Source organism: Aphelocoma coerulescens, unplaced genomic scaffold (assembly GCF_041296385.1).
Source record: "Aphelocoma coerulescens isolate FSJ_1873_10779 unplaced genomic scaffold, UR_Acoe_1.0 HiC_scaffold_187, whole genome shotgun sequence".
NCBI lineage: Eukaryota > Metazoa > Chordata > Aves > Passeriformes > Corvidae > Aphelocoma > Aphelocoma coerulescens.
The window spans coordinates 216,751-236,388 of record NW_027183535.1 but is presented as its reverse complement, the minus strand read 5'-3'; the positions used below and the strand labels follow the sequence as shown (position 1 = coordinate 236,388).

Genomic DNA, 19,638 nt, shown 5'->3' with positions numbered 1-19,638 from the left:
TCGGCCCCTCCCCCAATAAATGAACGGCTCCAGGCAGCGGCTCCGGGTGGTTTTTGGGGTCCCCCCCCCCTCCCCAAATTCAGGCTCCCCCTCCCCTTTAAATTTCGGGGTCTCCCCCAAATTCGGGGTCCCCCTCCCCCACCCCCCCCCCCTTTTTCTCCTTCTCCATTTTTGGTGCCCCCCCCCCCCAATTTCCTCCCCCAAATTTTGGGGTCCCCTCCCTTCATTCCCCCCCCCCTTAAATTTTGGGGTTCCCCCTTTTTCCCCTCCCAATTTTGGGCACCTCCCTCCCAAACTTTGGGGTCTCCTCCCCTTTTTCCCTCCCAAATTTTGGGGTGCTCTCCCCAATTTCGGGCTCCCCCCTTTCCATCCCCTCCTTTTTGGGCTCCCCCATTTCTCCCTCCCCCCAAATTTCTCCCTCCCTCCCCCCCCCCGGCACCCCAAATTTTGGGGTCCCACCCCCCCAAAAAATCCACGCCCCCCTCCCAAATTCCAGGATTTCTCCTCTTTATTCCCCAAATTCGGGGCTCCCCCCGCGGGGTTTTGGGGTCCCCTGAGCTTCCAGGGCTCCCCCCGGGATTTTGGGGATTTGGGGGATTTTGGGGCCCCCCCAAATTGGGGGCTCAGGGGGGGACGGCGTCGCCCACCCAGCGCAGGTAGGGGAGGTTGCCCTGGGCCACCGGCAGCGCCACCACCTCGGGGACCTCGTACGGGTGATGGGACCTGGGGGGGACCCCAAAAACCCCCCTCGGTCACCCCCAAATCCCGGGAAAAACCCCAAAATCCCCCAAAACAACCCCAAAATCTTGGGGAAAACCCCAAAATCCCCCAAAACAACCCCAAAACCCCAAATCCCGGGAAAAACCTCAAAATCCTGGGAAAAACCCCAAATCCCGGGAAAAACCCCAAAATCCCCCAAAACAACCCCAAAACCCCAAATCCCAGGAAAAACCCCAAATCCCGGGAAAAACCCCAAAATCCCCCAAAACAACCCCAAAATCCTGGGAAAAACCCCAAATCCCGGGAAAAACCTCAAAATCCTGGGAAAAACCCCAATATCCTGGGAAAAACCCCAAATCCCGGGAAAGCCCAAAATCCCGGGAAAAACCCCAAATCCCGGGAAAAACCCCAAAATCCCCCAAAACAACCCCAAAATCTTGGGGAAAACCCCAAAATCCCCCAAAACAACCCCAAAACCCCAAATCCCGGGAAAAACCTCAAAATCCTGGGAAAAACCCCAAATCCCGGGAAAAACCCCCAAATCCCCCAAAACAACCCCAAAATCCCAAATCCCGGGAAAAACCCCAAATCCCGGGAAAAACCCCAAAATCCCCCAAAACAACCCCAAAATCCCCCAAAACAACCCCAAAACCCCAAATCCCGGGAAAAACCCCAAAATCTCCCAAAACAACCCCAAAATCCTGGGGAAAACCCCAAAATCCCCCAAAACAACCCCAAAATCCCGGGAAAAACCCCAAAATCCTGGGGAAAACCCCCAAATCCCCCCAAAACAGCCCCAAAATCCCCCCAAAATGACCTCAGGAAGCCCCAAACCCCCCCAGGGCACCTCGGGGACCTCGTACGGGTGATGGGACCTGGGGGGGACCCCAAAAACCCCCCTCGGTCACCCCCAAATCCCGGGAAAAACCCCAAAATCCCGGGAAAAACCCCAAATCCCGGGAAAGCCCAAAATCCCCCAAAACAACCCCAAATTTTGGGGAAAACCCCAAAATCCCCCAAAACAACCCCAAAACCCCAAATCCCGGGAAAAACCTCAAAATCCTGGGGAAACCCCAAAATCCCAGGAAAAACCCCAAAATCCCCCAAAACCCCAAATCCCAGGAAAAACCCCAAAATCCCCCAAAACCCCAAATCCCGGGAAAAACCCCAAAATCCCCCAAAACAACCCCAAAATCCTGGGAAAAACCCCAAATCCCGGGAAAAACCTCAAAATCCTGGGAAAAACCCCAATATCCTGGGAAAAACCCCAAATCCCGGGAAAGCCCAAAATCCCGGGAAAAACCCCAAATCCCGGGAAAAACCCCAAAATCCCCCAAAACAACCCCAAAATCTTGGGGAAAACCCCAAAATCCCCCAAAACAACCCCAAAACCCCAAATCCCGGGAAAAACCTCAAAATCCTGGGAAAAACCCCAAATCCCGGGAAAAACCCCCAAATCCCCCAAAACAACCCCAAAATCCCAAATCCCGGGAAAAACCCCAAATCCCGGGAAAAACCCCAAAATCCCCCAAAACAACCCCAAAACCCCAAATCCCAGGAAAAACCCCAAAATCTCCCAAAACAACCCCAAAATCCTGGGGAAAACCCCAAAATCCCCCAAAACAACCCCAAAATCCCGGGGAAAACCCCAAAATCCTGGGGAAAACCCCCAAATCCCCCCAAAACAGCCCCAAAATCCCCCCAAAATGACCTCAGGAAGCCCCAAACCCCCCCAGGGCACCTCGGGGACCTCGTACGGGTGATGGGACCTGGGGGGGATCCCAAAAACCCCCCTCAGTCACCCCCAAATCCTGGGAAAGCCCAAAATAACCCCAAAAACTGCCCTGGGATCCCTCCAATCCCCCCAGGATCCTCAAAATCCCCCCAAAATCTCCCCCAAATCCCCTCTGGGACCACCCCAAACTCCCCCAGGACCCCTCAGATCCCCCTGGGCCCCCCCAAAATCCTCTCTGGGAGCCCCAAAATTCCCCCAAATCCCCCCAAAATCCCCTCGGGGAGCCCCAAAATTCCCCCAAATCCCCCCAAAATCCCCTCTGGGAGCCCCAAAATTCCCCCAAATCGCCCCAAATCCTCACCGGATGAACTCGGTCAGCGCCGGCACTCGGGAGCTGCGGGTCTTGATCATCTGGGGGACACGGGGGACACTTGGGGACATTGGGGACACCCCGGGGACACCCCAGGGACACCCCGGGGACATTGGGGACACCTTGGGGACACCTTGGGGACACCCCAGGGACACCTTGGGGACACCCCGGGGTCACTTTGTGGCCATCAGTGACACTTGGGGACACCCCAGGGACACCCCAGGGACACCTTTGGGCCGTCAGTGACACTTGGGGACATTGGGGACACCTTGGGGACACCCTGGGGACACCCCGGGGACACCCTGGGGACACCACTGGGCCACCCTGGGGACACCTTGGGGACATTGGGGACATCTTGGGAACACCTTGGGGACACCCTGGGGCCATCAGAGACACCTGGGGACACTGGGGACACCCCGGGGACACCCTGGGGACACCTTGGGGATTTTGGGGACACCCTGGGGACTCTGAGGGCACCCTGGGGACACCTCTGTGACACTGGGGACACCCTGGGGCCACCCTGGGGACACCTTGGGGACACCTTGGGAACACCTTGGGGACACCCCAGGGCCATCAAAGACACCTGGGGACATTGGGGACACCCTGGGGACACCCTGGGGACACTTTGGGACCATCAGTGACACTTGGGGACATTGGGGACACCTTGGGGACACTGGGGGGGCATTGGGGACACAATGGGGACACCCCAGGGACACTTTGGGGACACCTTGGGGACACTGGAGGAGCATTGAGGACACCCCAGGGACACCTTGGGGACATTCAGGGACCTTGGGGACACCCCAGGGACACCTTGGGGACACTTGGGGACACTGGGGACACCCTGGGGATGCCATGGGGACCTTGGGGACACCCTGTGGACTCTGAGGGCCCCTTGGGACCTTGGGGACACCACTGGGACACTGGGGACACCCTGGGGACACTGGGGACACCCTGGGGACACCCTGGGGACACCACTGGGACACCCTGGGGACCCCCTGGGGACCCCTTGGGGACAGCGCTCACCAGCAGGACCTCGCTGTCCTCCTCCAGCTTCCCCTGCCACGTGTACCTGGGGGGGACATCGGGGGTGGCACCTCCCTGTGCCCCCCCTGCCACCCCACAGGGTCCCCAATGTCCCCCTGCCACCCCCAATGTCCCCAATGTCCCCCTGCCACCCCACAGGGTCCCCAATGTCCCCCTGCCACCCCACAATCTCCCCAATGTCCCCCTGCCACCCCACAATGTCCCCCTGCCACCCCACAATGTCCCCAATGTCCCCCTGCCACCCCCAATGTCCCCCTGCCACCCCACAATGTCCCCAATGTCCCCCTGCCACCCCCACCCCCTGATGTTCCAAATGTCCCCAATGTCCCCCTGCCACTCCCAATGTCCCCGTCCCAAATGTCCCCCTGCCACCCCCACCCCCCAATGTCCCCCCCCAAATATCCCCAATGTCCCCCTGCCACCCCCCGATGTCCCCAATCTTTCCCAATGTCCCCCCCAATGTCCCCCCCGATGTCCCCAATGCCCCCCCCGTGTCCCCAGTGTCCCCCCATGTCCCCCCCAATGTCCCCCCCGATGTCCCCAATCCGCCCCACTGTGTCCCCAGTGTCCCCCCGTGTCCCTCCTGTCCCCCCCGATGTCCCCCCCCGATGTCCCCCCAATGTCCCCAATGCCCCCCCCGTGTCCCCAGTGTCCCCCCATGTCCCCCCCGATGTCCCCAACCCCCCCGTGTCCCCAGTGTCCCCCCGTGTCCCCCCCTGATGTCCCCCCCGATGTCCCCAATGTCCCCCGGTGTCCCCAGTGTCCCCCAGTGTCCCTCCTGTCCCCCCCGATGTCTCCCCCGATGTCCCCCCGATGTCCCCCCAATGTCCCCAATGCCCCCCCCGTGTCCCCAGTGTCCCCCCATGTCCCCAATGTCCCCCCCAGTGTCCCCAATCCCCCCCGGTGTCCTCAGTGTCCCCCCCGTGTCCCTCCTGTCCCCCCCGATGTCCCCAGTGTCCCCCCGTGTCCCTCCTGTCCCCCTCGATGTCCCCAATGCCCCCCCCGTGTCCCCAGTGTCCCCCCCATGTCCCCAATGTCCCCCCCAATGTCCCCAATCCCCCCCCCGGTGTCCCCAGTGTCCCCCCGTGTCCCTCCTGTCCCCCCCGGTGTCCCCCCAGTGTCCCCTGTGCCACTCACACCGAGGTGACCCCGGGCAGGACGTTCACGCAGGCGGCCAAACGCTGCTGCACCAGAGCCCTGGCACGGGGACGGGGATGGGGACGGGGACAGGGTCAGTGTCACCCCCTGTCACCCCCTGTCACCCCCTGTCACCTCCTGTCACCCCCTGTCACCCCCTGTCACCCCCTGTCACCTTCTGTCACCTCCTGTCACCCCCCGTGTAAAGGACAGGGATGGGGACGGGGACAGGGTCAGTGTCACCTCCTGTCACCCCCTGTGTAAGGGACAGGGACGGGGACGGGGGACAGGGACGGGGACGGGGACGGGGGACAGGGACAGGGGACAGTGTCACCTCCTGGGACAGGGACAGGGTCACCTCCTGTCACCCCCTGTCACCCCTTGGGGACAGTGCCACTCCCCACCTCTCAGTGCCACCCCTGGGGACAGTGGGGTAGTGCCACCTCTCCCGGCCCCCCGGGGGACAGTGCCACCCCCTGCCACCCCTTGGGGACAGTGCCACCCTTGGGGACAGTGCCACCCCCGGGAGGGGACAGTGCCACCCCAGTGCCACCCTTGGGGACAGTGCCACCCCTGGCAGGTGACAGTGTCCCCGCTCTGTCCCCGCTCTGTCCCCTCTCTGTCCCCTCTCTGTCCCCTCTCTGTCCCGGCTCTGTCCCCTCTCTGTCCCGGCTCTGTCCCCTCTCTGTCCCCTCTCTGTCCCCTCTCTGTCCCGGCTCTGTCCCCTCTCTGTCCCCTCTTTGTCCCCTCTCTGTCCCGGCTCTGTCCCCTCTCTGTCCCGGCTCTGTCCCCTCTCTGTCCCCTCTCTGTCCCCTCTCTGTCCCCGCTCTGTCCCCTCTCTGTCCCCTCTCTGTCCCCGCTCTGTCCCTGCTCTGTCCCCGCTCTGTCCCCTCTCTGTCCCCTCTCTGTCCCCGCTCTGTCCCCGCTCTGTCCCGGCTCTGTCCCCTCTCTGTCCCCGCTCTGTCCCCTCTCTGTCCCGGCTCTGTCCCCGCTCTGTCCCCTCTCTGTCCCCGCTCTGTCCCCTCTCTGTCCCCGCTCTGTCCCCCCGCTGTCCCCGCGGTGTCACCTGGCGAGCTCGGTGGCCACGCTGTTGTTGGGGCAGGTGACGAAGGCGGCCGAGACGCTGCCGGGGACGTACCCGGGGTCCCCCCCGGTGCCACCCCCGGTGCCACCCCCGGCGCCGTCCCCGTCCCCCGGCGCCGTCCCCGCGGCGGCCATGGGCAGCAGCCTCCGGCCCGGCCCCGGCAGCAGCAGCAGCGTCAGCGCCTGTCGCGACAGGAGGCGCGCGTCGCGATAGCGTCGCGATATCGTCGCGATAGCGTCATGATAGCGTCGCGATAGCGCCACGATAGCGTCGCGATAGCGTCAGGATAGCGTCGCGATAGCGTCAGGATAGCGTCGCGATAGCGTCACGATAGCGTCACGATAGCACTGTGATAGCGTCACTATAGCGCCACGATAGCGTCGCGATAGCGTCACGATAGCGTCACGATAGCACCGCGATAGCGCCGCGATAGCGTCACGATAACGTCACGATAGCGTCGCGATAGCGTCACGATAGCGTCATGATAGCACCGCGATAGCGTCGCGATAGCGTCATGATAGCACCGCGATAGCGCCACGATAGCGTCACAATAGCGTCGCGATAGCGTCACAATAGCATCACGATAACGTCTCGATAGCGTCACGATAGTGCCGCGATAGCGTCAAGATAGCGTCACGATAGCATCACGATAACGTCTCGATAGCGTCACGATAGCGCCACGATAGCGCCGCGATAGCGCCGCGATAGCGTCACAATAGCGTCGCGATAGCGTCACAATAGCATCACGATAACGTCTCGATAGCGTCACGATAGCGCCGCGATAGCGTCAAGATAGCGTCACGATAGCGTCGCGATAGCGTCACGATAGCGTCGCGATAGCGTCACGATAGCGCCGCGATAGCGTCAAGATAGCGTCACGATAGCGCCGCGATAGCGTCAAGATAGCGTCACGATAGCGCCGCGATAGCACTGTGATAGCGTCACGATAGCGCCACGATAGCGTTGCGATAGCATCATGATAGTGTCACGATAGCGTCACAATAGCGTCACTATAGCGTCGTGATATCATCGTGATATCGCCGCGATAGCGTCGCGATAGCCGGCAGGCGTCGGCGCGTGCGGCGCGGTACCGATCCTATCGCGATAGCCGTGTCACAATACCCCCCCTATCGCGATAGCTGTGATGCGATACCCGCCCTATTGCGATAGCCGTGTCACGATATCCCCCCCATCGCAATAGCCGCGTTGTGATACCCGCCCTCTCGCAACAGCCATGTCACGATACCCGCCCTATCGCAATAGCCGTGTCACAATACCCCACCCTATCGCGATAGCCGTGTCACAATACCCCACCCTATCGCGATAGCCGTGTCGCGATATCCCCATCGCGACGTCCACGTTGCCACACCCCGCCCTGTCGCGATACCCCCGTCCCAACGCCCGCGCTATCGCGGCACCCACGTCGCGACACCCCCGCCCCTATCGCGACACCCGCCCCTATCGCCACACCCACCCCTATCGCCACACACCCGCCCCTATCGCGACACCCCCGCCCCTATCGCGACACCCGCCCCTATCGCGACAGCCGCCCCTATCGCCACACCCGCCCCTATCGCCACACCCGCCCCTATCGCCACACCCGCCCCTATCGCGACACCCCCGCCCCTATCGCGACAGCCGCCCCTATCGCCACACCCACCCCTATCGCGACACCCGCCCCTATCGCGACAGCCGCGCTCCCGCCAAGCCCAGGCCGCGACACCGCCCCCCCCCCCGATATTGGCCCCGTCGCGACATCGGCCCCGCCACAACCCCCCGGCCCTGCCCTGTCGCGATACCCCCTCCCATATCGCGATATCCCCCTCCCATATCGCGATATCCCCCTCCCATATCGCGATCCCCCCTCCCATATCACGATACCCATCCCATATCGCAACCCCCTCCCATATCGCAATAACCCCTCCCATATATCACGATAACCCCTCCCATATCATGATATCCCCATCCATATCGCGATACCCCCTCCCATATCGTGACCCCCTCCCATATCGCAATTCCCCCCTCCCATATATCATGATACCCCCTCCCATATCGCGATAACTCCTCCCATATATCGCAATACCCCCCCCATATCGCGATACCCCTCCCATATCGCGATACCCCTCCCATATCGCGATACCCCTCCCATATCGCGATACCCCCCTCCCATATCGCGATACCCCTCCCATATCGCGACAGAGGCACTCACAGCCCAGGCCGCTCGCATCGGCTGCGTCAGCTCCTGGGGGGGGGGGGAGGGGAGGATGGGGGAGGGGGGTGAGACCCCAAAGCCACCCAAAAAAGGGACCCCAGCCCCAAAATGGCCCCAAAACCCCCCAAAATCACCCCAAAATCGCCCCAAAACCCCCCTGAACACAAAATCAGCCCAAAACCCCCCAAAGTGACCCCAAAATCCCCCAGCCCCAAAATGGCCCCAAAACCCCCCAAAATGACCCCAAAACCCCCCTGAACACAAAATCACCCCAAAACCCCTCAAAGTGACCCCAAAATCCCCCAGCCCCAAAATCGCCCCAAAACCCCCGAAGTGACTCCAAAACCCCCAAAGTGACCCCAAAATCGCCCCAAAACCCCCCAAACGCCCTAAAGTGACCCCAGAACCCCCATATCACCCCAAAACCCCCCAAAGTGACCCCAAAGTGACCCCAAAACTCCCCCAGCCCCAAAATTGGCCCAAACCACCCCAAAGTGACCCCAAAATCTCCCCAAAATCGCCCCCAAACTCCCCGAAATCACCCCGAACCCCCCAAAGTGACCCCAAAATCGCCCCAAAATCGCCCCAAACCCCCAAAATCACCCCGAACCCCCCAAAGTGACCCCAAAATCGCCCCAAAATCGCCCCAAACCCCCAAAATCACCCTGAACCCCCCAAAGTGACCCCAAAATCGCCCCAAACCCCCAAAATCACCCCGAACCCCCCTAAGTGACCCCAAAATCGCCCCAAAACCTCCAAAATCACCCCAAATCCCCGAAAATCGCCCCAAAATGGCCCCAAACCCCCCAAAATGACTCCAAAATCGCCCCAAAATCGCCCAAACCCCCAAAATCACCCCAAACCCCCCAGTGACCCCAAAATCATTCCAAAATCTCCCCAAAATCGCCCCAAACCCCCCAAAGTGACCCAAAAATCGCCCCAAACCCCCCAAAGTGACCCCAAAATCGCCCCCAAAACCCCCAAATCTCCCCCAAAACCCCAAACCCCCCAAAGTGACCCCAAAATCTCCCCCCAAAATCACCCCAAAATCGCCCCAAACCCCCCCAACGCCGCCCCCTCCCCAAAATCAGCCCCCGGAACCCCCCCGGGACCCGCCCCCTCCCCAAATGCACCCCAAATTCACCCCAAACCCCCCAAAAATCCCCTCCCCCCTCTCCCCCTCCCCAAATTCACCCCAAACCCCCCCAAAATCCCCTCCCCCCTCTCCCCCTCCCCAAATTCACCCCAAAACCCCCAAAAATCCCCTCCCCCCTCTCCCCCTCCCCAAATTCACCCCAAAACCCCCAAAAATCCCCTCCCCCCTCTCCCCCTCCCCAAATTCACCCCAAACCCCCCCAAAATCCCCTCCCCCCCTCTCCCCCTCCCCAAATTCACCCCAACCCCCCCAAAAATCCCCTCCCCCCCTCTCCCCCTCCCCAAATTCACCCCAAAACCCCCAAAAATCCCCTCCCCCCCTCCCCCTCCCCAAATTCACCCCAAACCCCCCCAAAATCCCCTCCCCCCCTCTCCCCCTCCCCAAATTCACCCCAAACCCCCCCAAAAATCCCCTCCCCCCTCTCCCCCTCCCCAAATTCACCCCAAACCCCCCCAAAATCCCCTCCCCCCCTCTCCCCCTCCCCAAATTCACCCCAAACCCCCCCAAAAATCCCCTCCCCCCTCTCCCCCTCCCCAAATTCACCCCAACCCCCCCTCCCCAAGCCCCTCCCCCCCCATCCGCCCCTCCCGGGGGTCCCCGGGACCCGGAGCCGCCCCCCGGCCTCGCCCCCTCCCCGAACTCGCCCCGAACTCTCCCGAACTCGCCCCGAACTCTCCCGAACTCCCCCGAATTCGCCCGAACTCGCCCGAACTCGCCCCGAACTCGCCCCCCCACCCCAAATCCCCCCTCCCCCCCCGCCCCTCCCCCCCCTCACCGCTCCCCGCGCGCCGCTCGCGCCGCCGCCGCCCCCACGTGACCCTCGGGGCCCCGCCCCCGCCCGTGACGTCACCGCCGCCGCCGGAAGCGGCCGGGGGTGGAGGAGGGGGGGGGAGGGGGGGAGGGGGGGAGTCCCCACCCCCCCCCAGCGCCTTCCCCTCCCCCCCTCCCCCCCCCAGTTCCCTCCCCCACCCCCCCCTTTCCCTCCCCCCCCCCCAGGCCGGGGCTCCCTCGGCTCGCCCCTCCCCCACCTTGGCCCCTCCCCCACTCTGGCCCCTCCCCCATTCCCGGCCCCTCCCCCTCCCTCCTTCATTCCTGGCTCCTCCCCCCCACGTGGCCCCTCCCCCTCCCCCCTCGCCCTGCTTCCCTCGCCCCTCCCCCCCTTAACCCCTCCCCCCATTTCCGGCCCCTCCCCCTCCCCAGGCCCCTCCTCCCCTCCCCCCCCCCATTTTCGGGTCCTCCCCCCCTCCCCCTCCCCCTCGCCCCTCCCCCCCGCCCCTCCCCCCGCCCCTCCCCCCGCCGGGGGTGTCGCGCGCCGGTGGCACCATGTCCTATGTCCCCTTCCGAGGTACGGGGGGGGCACTGGGAGCACTGGGAGCACTGGGAGCCGCGCGGGGGCGAGCACTGGGCAAACTGGGAGCGGCGCCGGGGCCGCCGGGGCGAGCGCTGGGCAAACTGGGAGCGGGGGAGGCGAGCACTGGGCGGACTGGGAGCGCTGCTGGGGCCGGGGGTGGCTTTACTGGGCAAACTGGGAGCGGGGGAGGCGAGCACTGGGCGGACTGGGAGCGGCACTGGGGCCGGCGGGGCTCGGACTGGGCGGACTGGGAGCGGCACTGGGGCCGGGGGTGGCTTTACTGGGCAAACTGGGAGCGGGGGAGGCGAGCACTGGGCAGACTGGGAGCGCTGCTGGGGCCGGCGGAGGCTTTACTGGGCAGACTGGGAGCGGGGGAGGCTCGGACTGGGGATACTGGGAGCGGGGGAGGTTGGGACTGGGAGCGGGGGATGCTGTGACTGGGGATACTGGGAGCGGGGGAGGCTCGGACTGGGCAGACTGGGAGCGGGGGAGGCCGGGACTGGGGATACTGGGAGCGGGGGAGGCCGGGACTGGGAGCGGGGGAGGCCGGTACTGGGCATACTGGGAGCGGGGGAGGCTGTGACTGGGGATACTGGGGCCGTGGGTGGCTGGGACTGGGCGTACTGGGAGCGGGGGAGGCTGAGACTGGGCAGACTGGAAGCGGAGGATGCCGGTACTGGGCGTACTGGGAGCGGGGGAGGCTCTTACTGGGGATACTGGGACTGGGGGAGGCTGTCAGTGGAGATACTGGTGCGGGGGAGGCTGGTACTGGGGATACTGGGACCGATACTGGGGCCGGGGTGGCTGTTACTGGGGATACTGGGACTGGGGGAGGCTGTTACTGGGCATACTGGGTGTGGGGGAGGCTGCTACTGGGGATACTGGGATTGATACTGGTGCGGGGGATGCTGGTACTGGGGATACTGGGACCGATACTGGGGCTGTGGGGGCTCAGACTGGGGCCGGGGGTGGCTGTTACTGGGCATACTGGGAGCAGAGGATGCTGTTACTGGGCATACTGGGAGCCGGGGATGGCTGTTACTGGGCATACTGGGAGCAGCGCAGGCTGTTACTGGGCATACTGGGAGCAGCGCAGGCTGTTACTGGGCATACTGGGAGCCGGGGCTGGCTGTTACTGGGCATACTGGGAGCAGCGCAGGCTGTTACTGGGCATACTGGGAGCAAAGAATGCTATTACTGGGCATAGTGGGAGCAGAGGATGCTGTTACTGGGCATACTGGGAGCAGCGCAGGCTGTTACTGGGCATACTGGGAGCAAAGAATGCTATTACTGGGCATAGTGGGAGCAGAGGATGCTGTTACTGGGCATACTGGGAGCAGCGCAGGCTGTTACTGGGCATACTGGGAGCAGCGCAGGCTGTTACTGGGCATACTGGGAGCCGGGGGTGGCTGTTACTGGGCATAGTGGGAGCAGAGGATGCTGTTACTGGGCATACTGGGAGCAGGGCAGGCTCGTACTGGGCAGATTGGAACCGGTACTGGGGGGGACTGGGGCTGGGGCAGCTTTTACTGGGGATACTGGGACCAGTACAGGGGCCGGGGCAGCTCTTACTGGGGATACTGGGACCAGTATGGGGGCCGGGGCAGCTCTTACTGGGGATACTGGGAGCAGGGGCCTTGTACTGGGAATACTGGGATTGGCAGTGGAGGATACTGGTATGCGGTGATGCTGTTACTGGGTGTACTGGGACCGGGGGAGGTTGTTACTGGGGATACTGGTATGCGGTGATGCTGTTACTGGGTGTACTGGGACTGGGGGAGGCTGTTACTGGGGATACTGGTATGCGGTGATGCTGTTACTGGGCATACTGGGATGGGGGGAGGCTGTTACTGGGGATACTGGGAGCAGCGCAGGCTGTTACTGGGCATACTGGGACCAGGGGAGGCTGTTACTGGGCATACTGGTATGCGGTGATGCTGTTACTGGGCATACTGGGACCGGGGGAGGCTGTTACTGGGCATACTGGTATGCGGTGATGCTGTTACTGGGCATACTGGGACCGGGGGAGGCTGTTACTGGGCATACTGGGATTAGGAGATGCTCCTACTGGGAGTTACTGGTCTGCTGGGGGTGCTGCCAGTACTGGTGATACTGGTGCCGGAGGATGCCCTTACTGGGAGTTACTGGTGCCCAGTGAGGCCGGTGCTGTGGGGGGTGCTCTTACTGGGGATACTGGGACTGGGGGAGGCTGTTACTGGTGATACTGGGACTGCAGGAGGCCGTTACTGGGGATACTGGTGCCTGGCAATGCTGTTACTGGGGATACTGGTCCCCAGTGAGGCCGGTACTGGGAGATACTGGGACTGTGGGCGGCTGTTACTGGGGGATACTGGTACTGTGAGGGTGGTGTAACTGGGAGATACGGGGACCCAGTGACACCAGTACTGGGGGAGGCCGTTACTGGGGATACTGGTACCCGGCCATACTGTTACTGGGGGATACTGGTCCCCAGTGAGGTTGGTACTGGGAGATACTGGGACTGTGGGCAGCTGTTACTGGGGGATACTGGTCCCTGGTGAGGCTGTTACTGGGGATACTGGTGTGTGCTGAGGCTGTTACTGGGGATACTGGTGCTTGATGGTGCGGTTACTGGTGGATACTGGTGTGTGCTGAGGCGGTTACTGGGGATACTGGTGCTTGATGGTGCGGTTACTGGGGATACTGGTGCTCAGTGGTGCAGTTACTGGGGATACTGGTACGTGGTGATGCTGTTACTGGGGATACTGGTGCTCAGTGGTGCGGTTACTGGGGATACTGGTACGTGGTGATGCTGTTACTGGGGATACTGGTGCTCAGTGGTGCAGTTACTGGGGATACTGGTACGTGGTGATGCTGTTACTGGGGATACTGGTGCTCAGTGGTGCGGTTACTGGGGATACTGGTGTGTGCTGAGGCTGTTACTGGGGATACTGATGCTCGGTGGTGTGGTTACTGGGGATACTGGTACGTGGTGATGCTTTTACTGGGGATACTGGTGCTCGGTGGTGCGGTTACTGGGGATACTGGTGTGTGCTGAGGCTGTTACTGGGGATACTGGTGCTCGGTGGTGCGGTTACTGGGGATACTGGTACGTGGTGATGCTGTTACTGGGGATACTGGTGTGTGCTGAGGCTGTTACTGGGGATACTGGTGCTCGGTGGTGCGGTTACTGGGGACACTGGTGTGTGCTGAGGCTGTTACTGGGGATACTGGTGCTCGGTGGTGCGGTTACTGGGGATACTGGTACGTGGTGATGCTGTTACTGGGGATACTGGTGTGTGCTGAGGCTGTTACTGGGGATACTGGTGCTCGGTGGTGTGGTTACTGGGGATACTGGTACGTGGTGATGCTGTTACTGGGGATACTGGTGCTCGGTGGTGCGGTTACTGGGGATACTGGTGCTCAGTGGTGCGGTTACTGGGGACACTGGTGTGTGCTGAGGCTGTTACTGGGGATACTGGTACGTGGTGATGCTGTTACTGGGGATACTGGTGCTCAGTGGTGCAGTTACTGGTGGTTACTGGTACTGCTGGATGCTGCTACTGGGAGTCACTGGTACCAGTGGATGCTGTTACTGGGTGTTACTGGTGCCAAGTGATGCTGTTACTGGGGATACTGGTACCCAGTGAGGCTGGTACTGGTGGATACTGGTGTTGGCTGATTTACTGGGGGTTACTGGTGCCAGTGAATGCTGTTACTGGGGATACTGGTACTTGCTGAGGCTGTAACTGGGGGTTACTGGTGTGCGGTGATGCTGTTACTGGGAGATACTGGTGCATGGTGATATTCATACTGGTGCATACTGGTACTTGGCGATGCTGTTACTGGTGCATACTGGTACCAGTGGATGCTGTAACTGGTGCATACTGGTACCACTGGATGCTGTTACTGGTGCATACTGGTACCAGTGGATGCTGTTACTGGTGCATACTGGTGCCAGTGGGTGCTGTTACTGGGATTACTGGTGTTTTGTGATGCTGGTACTGGGAGTTACTGGTACATAGTGATGTGGTAACTGGGGGATACTGGTATCAGGGAACGGTGTAACTGGGAGTTACTGGTGTGTGGCGATGCTGTTACTGGGGTTACTGGTGCGCGGTGATGCTGTTACTGGGGTTACTGGTGCATGGCGATGCTTTAACTGGGAGTTACTGGTGCACGGTGACGCTGTTACTGGGGTTACTGGTACTTGGTGATATTCGTACTGGTGGATACTGGTACCAGTGGGTGCCGTAACTGGGAGTTACTGGTGCGTGCTGACATTGTAACTGGGGTTACTGGAACCGGAGAATGCTCTGACTGGAGTTACTGGGCCAGGCGATGCTGTTACTGGGGGATACTGGGACCAGGGGATGGTATAACTGGAATTGCTGGTACCAGGGGGTGGTGTAACTGGGAGTTACTGGGACCAGGGGATGCTCTAACTGGGAGTTACTGGTCCGTGCTGGTGCTGGGACAGCGGCTCAACCCATTCCAAGGGTGCTGGGGGGGGGGAATTGGGGTCCTCGGGGGATTTGGGGGTCCCGCAGGTGCCCGGGGGGGGTCCCGGGGGTGCTGAGGGACCCCCAGAATTCCCACCGGGAATTTGGGGACCCTCTGGAATTTGGGGACCCTCTGGAATTTGGGCCCCCCCCCCCTCAAAACCCCGGGGGGGGGAACCCCCGGAATTTGGGACACCAGGTCAACCCCGCTTCCGGGTGCTGGGGGGCACCCGCGGTTTTTGGGGGCACCCGGGGGTCGGGGGGGGTTCGGGGGGGGTCTGGGGGGGTCCTGGGCACCCAGACGACCCCAACCCACCCCCCCCCCACCCCCTTTTGGGGCGTTCCGGGGGGATTTTGGGGGTCCCAGGACCCCTATCCCGGACATCAGGTCAACCCAGCCAGTGGGTGCTGTGGGGGCACCCGGGGGTTTGGGGGGCACTCGGGGGTCTGGGGTGGCACCCAGGGCTTTGAAGGGGCACCCAGGGGTCCTGGGGGTCCCAAGGGTGCTGTAGGACCCCTCCCCCCAAAATTTGGGGACCCCCCCAACCCCCGGCGGAGCCCCCCAGGCCTATGGGCCACCAGGTCTACCCCGCCCCCGCCCGGCTGCTCGGGGTGGGGGGGGAGGGCACCCAGGGGCGCTCGGGGGGTCCCGCGGTCTCCCGGAGGGGGGGGGGGGGTTCCCAGGGGTGCTGCGCGACCCCCAGACCCCCCCGCGGGGATTGGGGACCCCCCCAGGAATTTCGGGACCCCCCCCCCCCCCCCACTCCCCGGGCACACGCCGTGGGCTGCGGTTGCCGGAGCAACGGCGGGATGCGGGAGGATGCTGGTGGGCAGCACCCATGGGTGGGCTCGGGGGGGCGGGGGGGGGAGGGGGGGGGGAGGGGGGGGGGTGCCGGGCGGGGGTGGGGGGGGGGGGGGCCCAGATGTGACCCCCGCCCTCCCCCAGATGTGCGTGGAGCCCCCCTGGCCCGCGGGCCCTACGCCCCCTCCCCCTACGAGCGCCCACCCTGGAACCCCCGGTTCTGCATCATCTCCGGGAACCAGCTGCTGATGCTCGATGAGGAGGAGGTGAGCGCGGCGGGGGGGGGCTGGGGGGGGGGGGGCCGGCCCCAGGGTGGGGGGGGTCCCTGAAGGTGCTGAGCCCCCCCCCCCCCCGTCCTGCCGGGACCCCCCCCCCCCCCAGATCCACCCGCTGCTCATCCGGGACCGGCGGAGCGAACCGTGCCGGAGCAAACTGCTGCGGAGAACCGTCAGCGTCCCGGTGGAGGGGCGCCCGCACCCCGAGCACGGTAATTTGGGGAGGGGGGGGGGGGACCCCCGGGGAGGGGTTTCGGGGTCCCCCTGCCCCCCCCCCCCCCCGCCCCCCCCCTCCCCCCGGCCGGGATCGGGGTGGGGGCGGCGGCGCTGGGAGGAGGGGAAGGGGCGGATTTGACACCCCCCCCCATCCCCCCCCCCCCCCCCCGCCGCCCGCATGGGAGCCATGGTGACATCCCATAATGCTCGCAGAGGCGCTGCGCTGCCTGGCGACCGTTGCCATGGCAACGGGGACACGAGCCTGGCCCCCCCCCCCCCCCCGCACACACACACCCCCCCCCCCGTACCCCGCCCCCACCCCCCCCAAAATTCCAACCCCCCCCCCCCCACCTCAGGGAGGCCCCGGCGGCGCCGCCCCCCGGGAGGGGGAGGGGCGGGGGGAGGGGGGGTTGGGGACACGAGGGGACACGAGGGGACACGGGGGGGGGGAGGGGGGGGGGACAGCGGGGCGGGGAGGGGCGGCCCCGCCCCCACCCTGCGGGTTTGGGGGGAGAAAAGGGAATTTTGGGGCTTCCGGAAAGGCGGCGGCGGAGGGGGTGGGGGGAGGGGGAAGGGGACAGGGACGGGGACGGGGACAGCCCGGGGCCACCCCCCCTGCCCGGGCCAGCGGGGACAGGGCCAGGGCCACCAGTGCCACCAGTGCCAGGGGACAGGGCCACCAGTGCCACCAGTGCTATTGGGGACAGGGGACACCGGTGCCACCAGTGCCACCAGTGCTATTGGGGACAGGGCCACCAGTGCCACCAGTGCCAGGGGACAGGGCCACCAGTGCCACCAGTGCTATTGGGGACAGGGGACACCGGTGCCACCAGTGCCACCAGTGCTATTGGGGACAGGGGACAGCGGTGCCACCAGTGCCACCAGTGCTATCGGGGACAGGGCCACCAGTGCCACCAGTGCCAGGGGACAGGGCCACCAGTGCTATTGGGGACAGGGGACACCGGTGCCACCAGTGCCACCAGTGCCAGGGGACAGGGCCACCAGTGCTATTGGGGACAGGGGACACCGGTGCCACCGGTGCCACCAGTGCCAGGGGGACAGGGCCACCAGTGCTATCGGGGCCAGGGGACAGCGGTGCCACCCCTGCCGCCAGTGCCACCCCTGCAGTTGGGACAGGGTCACACCAGTGCCACCAGTGTCACCACCGGTGTCACCCTCCTGTCGCTGTCACCCCCTCGGTGCCACCCCAACTGTCCCCATCCTGCTGCCATCCCCCCCCCCCCCGGTGCCAGCGGTGCCACTCCTGCTGTCACCAGTGCCACCAGTGCCATTGGGGACAGGAAACACCGGTGCCACCGGTGCCACCAGCACTGGGGACAGGGACAGGGGACACCAGTGCCACCCCCGTTGTCACCAGTGCCACCAGTGCCACCATCCTCTGCCGCTGTCACCGCTGCCACCGCTGCTGTCACCGTCCACCGCCACCACTGTCATCAGTGCCACCATCCATCGCCACCAGTGCCACCAGTGCCACCATCCATCGCCACCAGTGCCGCCATCCACCGCCACCAGTGCCACCAGTGCCACCAGTGCCATTGTCACCGCTGTCACCATCCACCGCCACCAGTGCCACCAGTGCCACCAGTGCCATTGTCACCGCTGTCACCATCCACTGCCATAAATGTCACCACTGCCACCATCACCAGTGTCACCAGTGCCATCAGTGCCACCACTGTCACCAACCACTGTCCCCAGTACCCCCAGTGCCACCTCCAGTGCCACCAGCAGTGCCACCACCCCCTGCCACCAGCGATGCTGTCACCACTGTCACCCCCAGTGTCAGCACTGCCCCCCCTGTTCCCAGTGCCACCAGTGCCACCAGTGCTCCCCAGTCACCCCAGTGCCTCCAGTGTCACCATCCCCCCCATTCCCAGTGCCACCAGTGCCACCAGTGCTCCCCAGTCACCTCCAGTGCCTCCAGTGTCACCATCCCCCCCATTCCCAGTGCCACCAGTGTCATGGTCCCCATCATCCCCGGTGTCACCAGTGCCACCATCCCAGTGTCCCCAGTGCCACCAGTGCCACCATCCCAGTGCCCTCAGTGTCACCAGTGCCACCATCCCAATGTCCCCAGTGCCACCAGTGCCACCATCCCAGTGTCCCCAGTGTCACCAGTGTCACCATCCCAGTGCCCCCAGTGCCACCATCCCAGTGCCCTCAGTGTCACCAGTGCCACCATCCCAGTGTCCCCAGTGCCCCCAGTGCCACCATCCCAGTGCCCTCAGTGTCACCAGTACCTCCCCAGTGTGTCCCAGTGTCACGGTCCCCACTGTCCCCAGTGCCACCAGTGCTCCCCAGTCACCCCCCCAGTGTGTCCCAGTGTGTCCCAGTGTCGCCATCTCCAGTGTCCCCAGTGTCCCCAGTGCCCCCAGTGCCACCAGTGCCACCATCCCAGTGCCACCAGTCACCCCTGGTGTGTCCCAGTGCCACCAGTGTCACCATCCCAGTGCCACCAGTCACCCCCAGTGTGTCCCAGTGTCACCAGTGCCACCAGTGCCACCATCCCCAGTGCCACCAGTGTGTCCCAGTGCCCCCAGTGTCACCATCTCCAGTGCCCCCAGTCACCCCCCAGTGTGTTCCATCCCCACTGTCCCCAGTGCGTCCCAGTGCCACCAGTGCCACCAGTGTCACCATCTCCAGTGCCCCCAGTCACCCCCAGTGTGTCCCGGTGCCCCCAGTGCCCCCAGTGTCACCAGTGCCACCATCTCCAGTGCCCCCAGTGCCACCAGTGTCACCAGTGCCACCATCTCCAGTGCCCCCAGTCACCCCCACTGTGTCCCGGTGCCCCCAGTGCCCCCAGTGTCACCGGTGTCACCATCTCCAGTGCCACCAGTGTGTCCCAGTGCCACCAGTGCCACCATCCCCAGTGCCACCAGTGTGTCCCAGTGTCACCAGTGCCACCATCCCCAGTGCCACCAGTGTGTCCCAGTGCCGCGAGTGTCACCATCCCCAGTGGCCCCAGTGCCACCAGTGCCACCAGTGCCACCATCTCCAGTGCCCCCAGTGCCACCAGTGTCACCAGTGCCACCATCTC

At 63.8% G+C, this 19,638-nt stretch overlaps 2 protein-coding genes across 2 annotated transcripts in view; one reads left to right on the top strand and one right to left on the bottom strand.

Moving 5' to 3' along the window:
- Positions 1 to 490: 490 nt before the first annotated feature.
- CUTA (cutA divalent cation tolerance homolog) lies at positions 491 to 10,309 on the bottom strand. Its single transcript, XM_068998898.1, has 7 exons — positions 10,234 to 10,309; positions 8,300 to 8,332; positions 6,073 to 6,272; positions 5,007 to 5,066; positions 3,849 to 3,894; positions 2,817 to 2,866; positions 491 to 723 (listed from the first exon to the last, which is right to left on the bottom strand). The coding sequence occupies exons 2-7, from the start codon at positions 8,315 to 8,317 to the stop codon at positions 624 to 626; spliced, it is 474 nt and encodes a 157-aa protein (XP_068854999.1). The 5' UTR covers positions 8,318 to 8,332; positions 10,234 to 10,309; the 3' UTR covers positions 491 to 623.
- Positions 10,310 to 10,748: 439 nt separating this feature from the next.
- The window catches only part of SYNGAP1 (synaptic Ras GTPase activating protein 1), a 53,141-nt gene continuing 44,251 nt past the window's right edge, over positions 10,749 to 19,638 (top strand). Inside the window, exons 1-3 of the mRNA XM_068998899.1 lie at positions 10,749 to 10,803; positions 16,237 to 16,358; positions 16,474 to 16,579. Of these exons, the coding sequence (XP_068855000.1) occupies positions 10,782 to 10,803; positions 16,237 to 16,358; positions 16,474 to 16,579 (250 nt within the window). The 5' untranslated portion in view covers positions 10,749 to 10,781. The remainder of the gene's footprint in view (positions 10,804 to 16,236; positions 16,359 to 16,473; positions 16,580 to 19,638) is intronic.

Coding starts and splice junctions, on each gene's coding strand:
- CUTA (XM_068998898.1), bottom strand. Junction 5,067..6,072: donor GTGGCCACCGAGCTCGCCAG/GTGACACCGCGG, acceptor TCCCCGTGCCAG/GGCTCTGGTGCAGCAGCGTT. Junction 2,867..3,848: donor AGGACAGCGAGGTCCTGCTG/GTGAGCGCTGTC, acceptor CGTGTCCCCCAG/ATGATCAAGACCCGCAGCTC.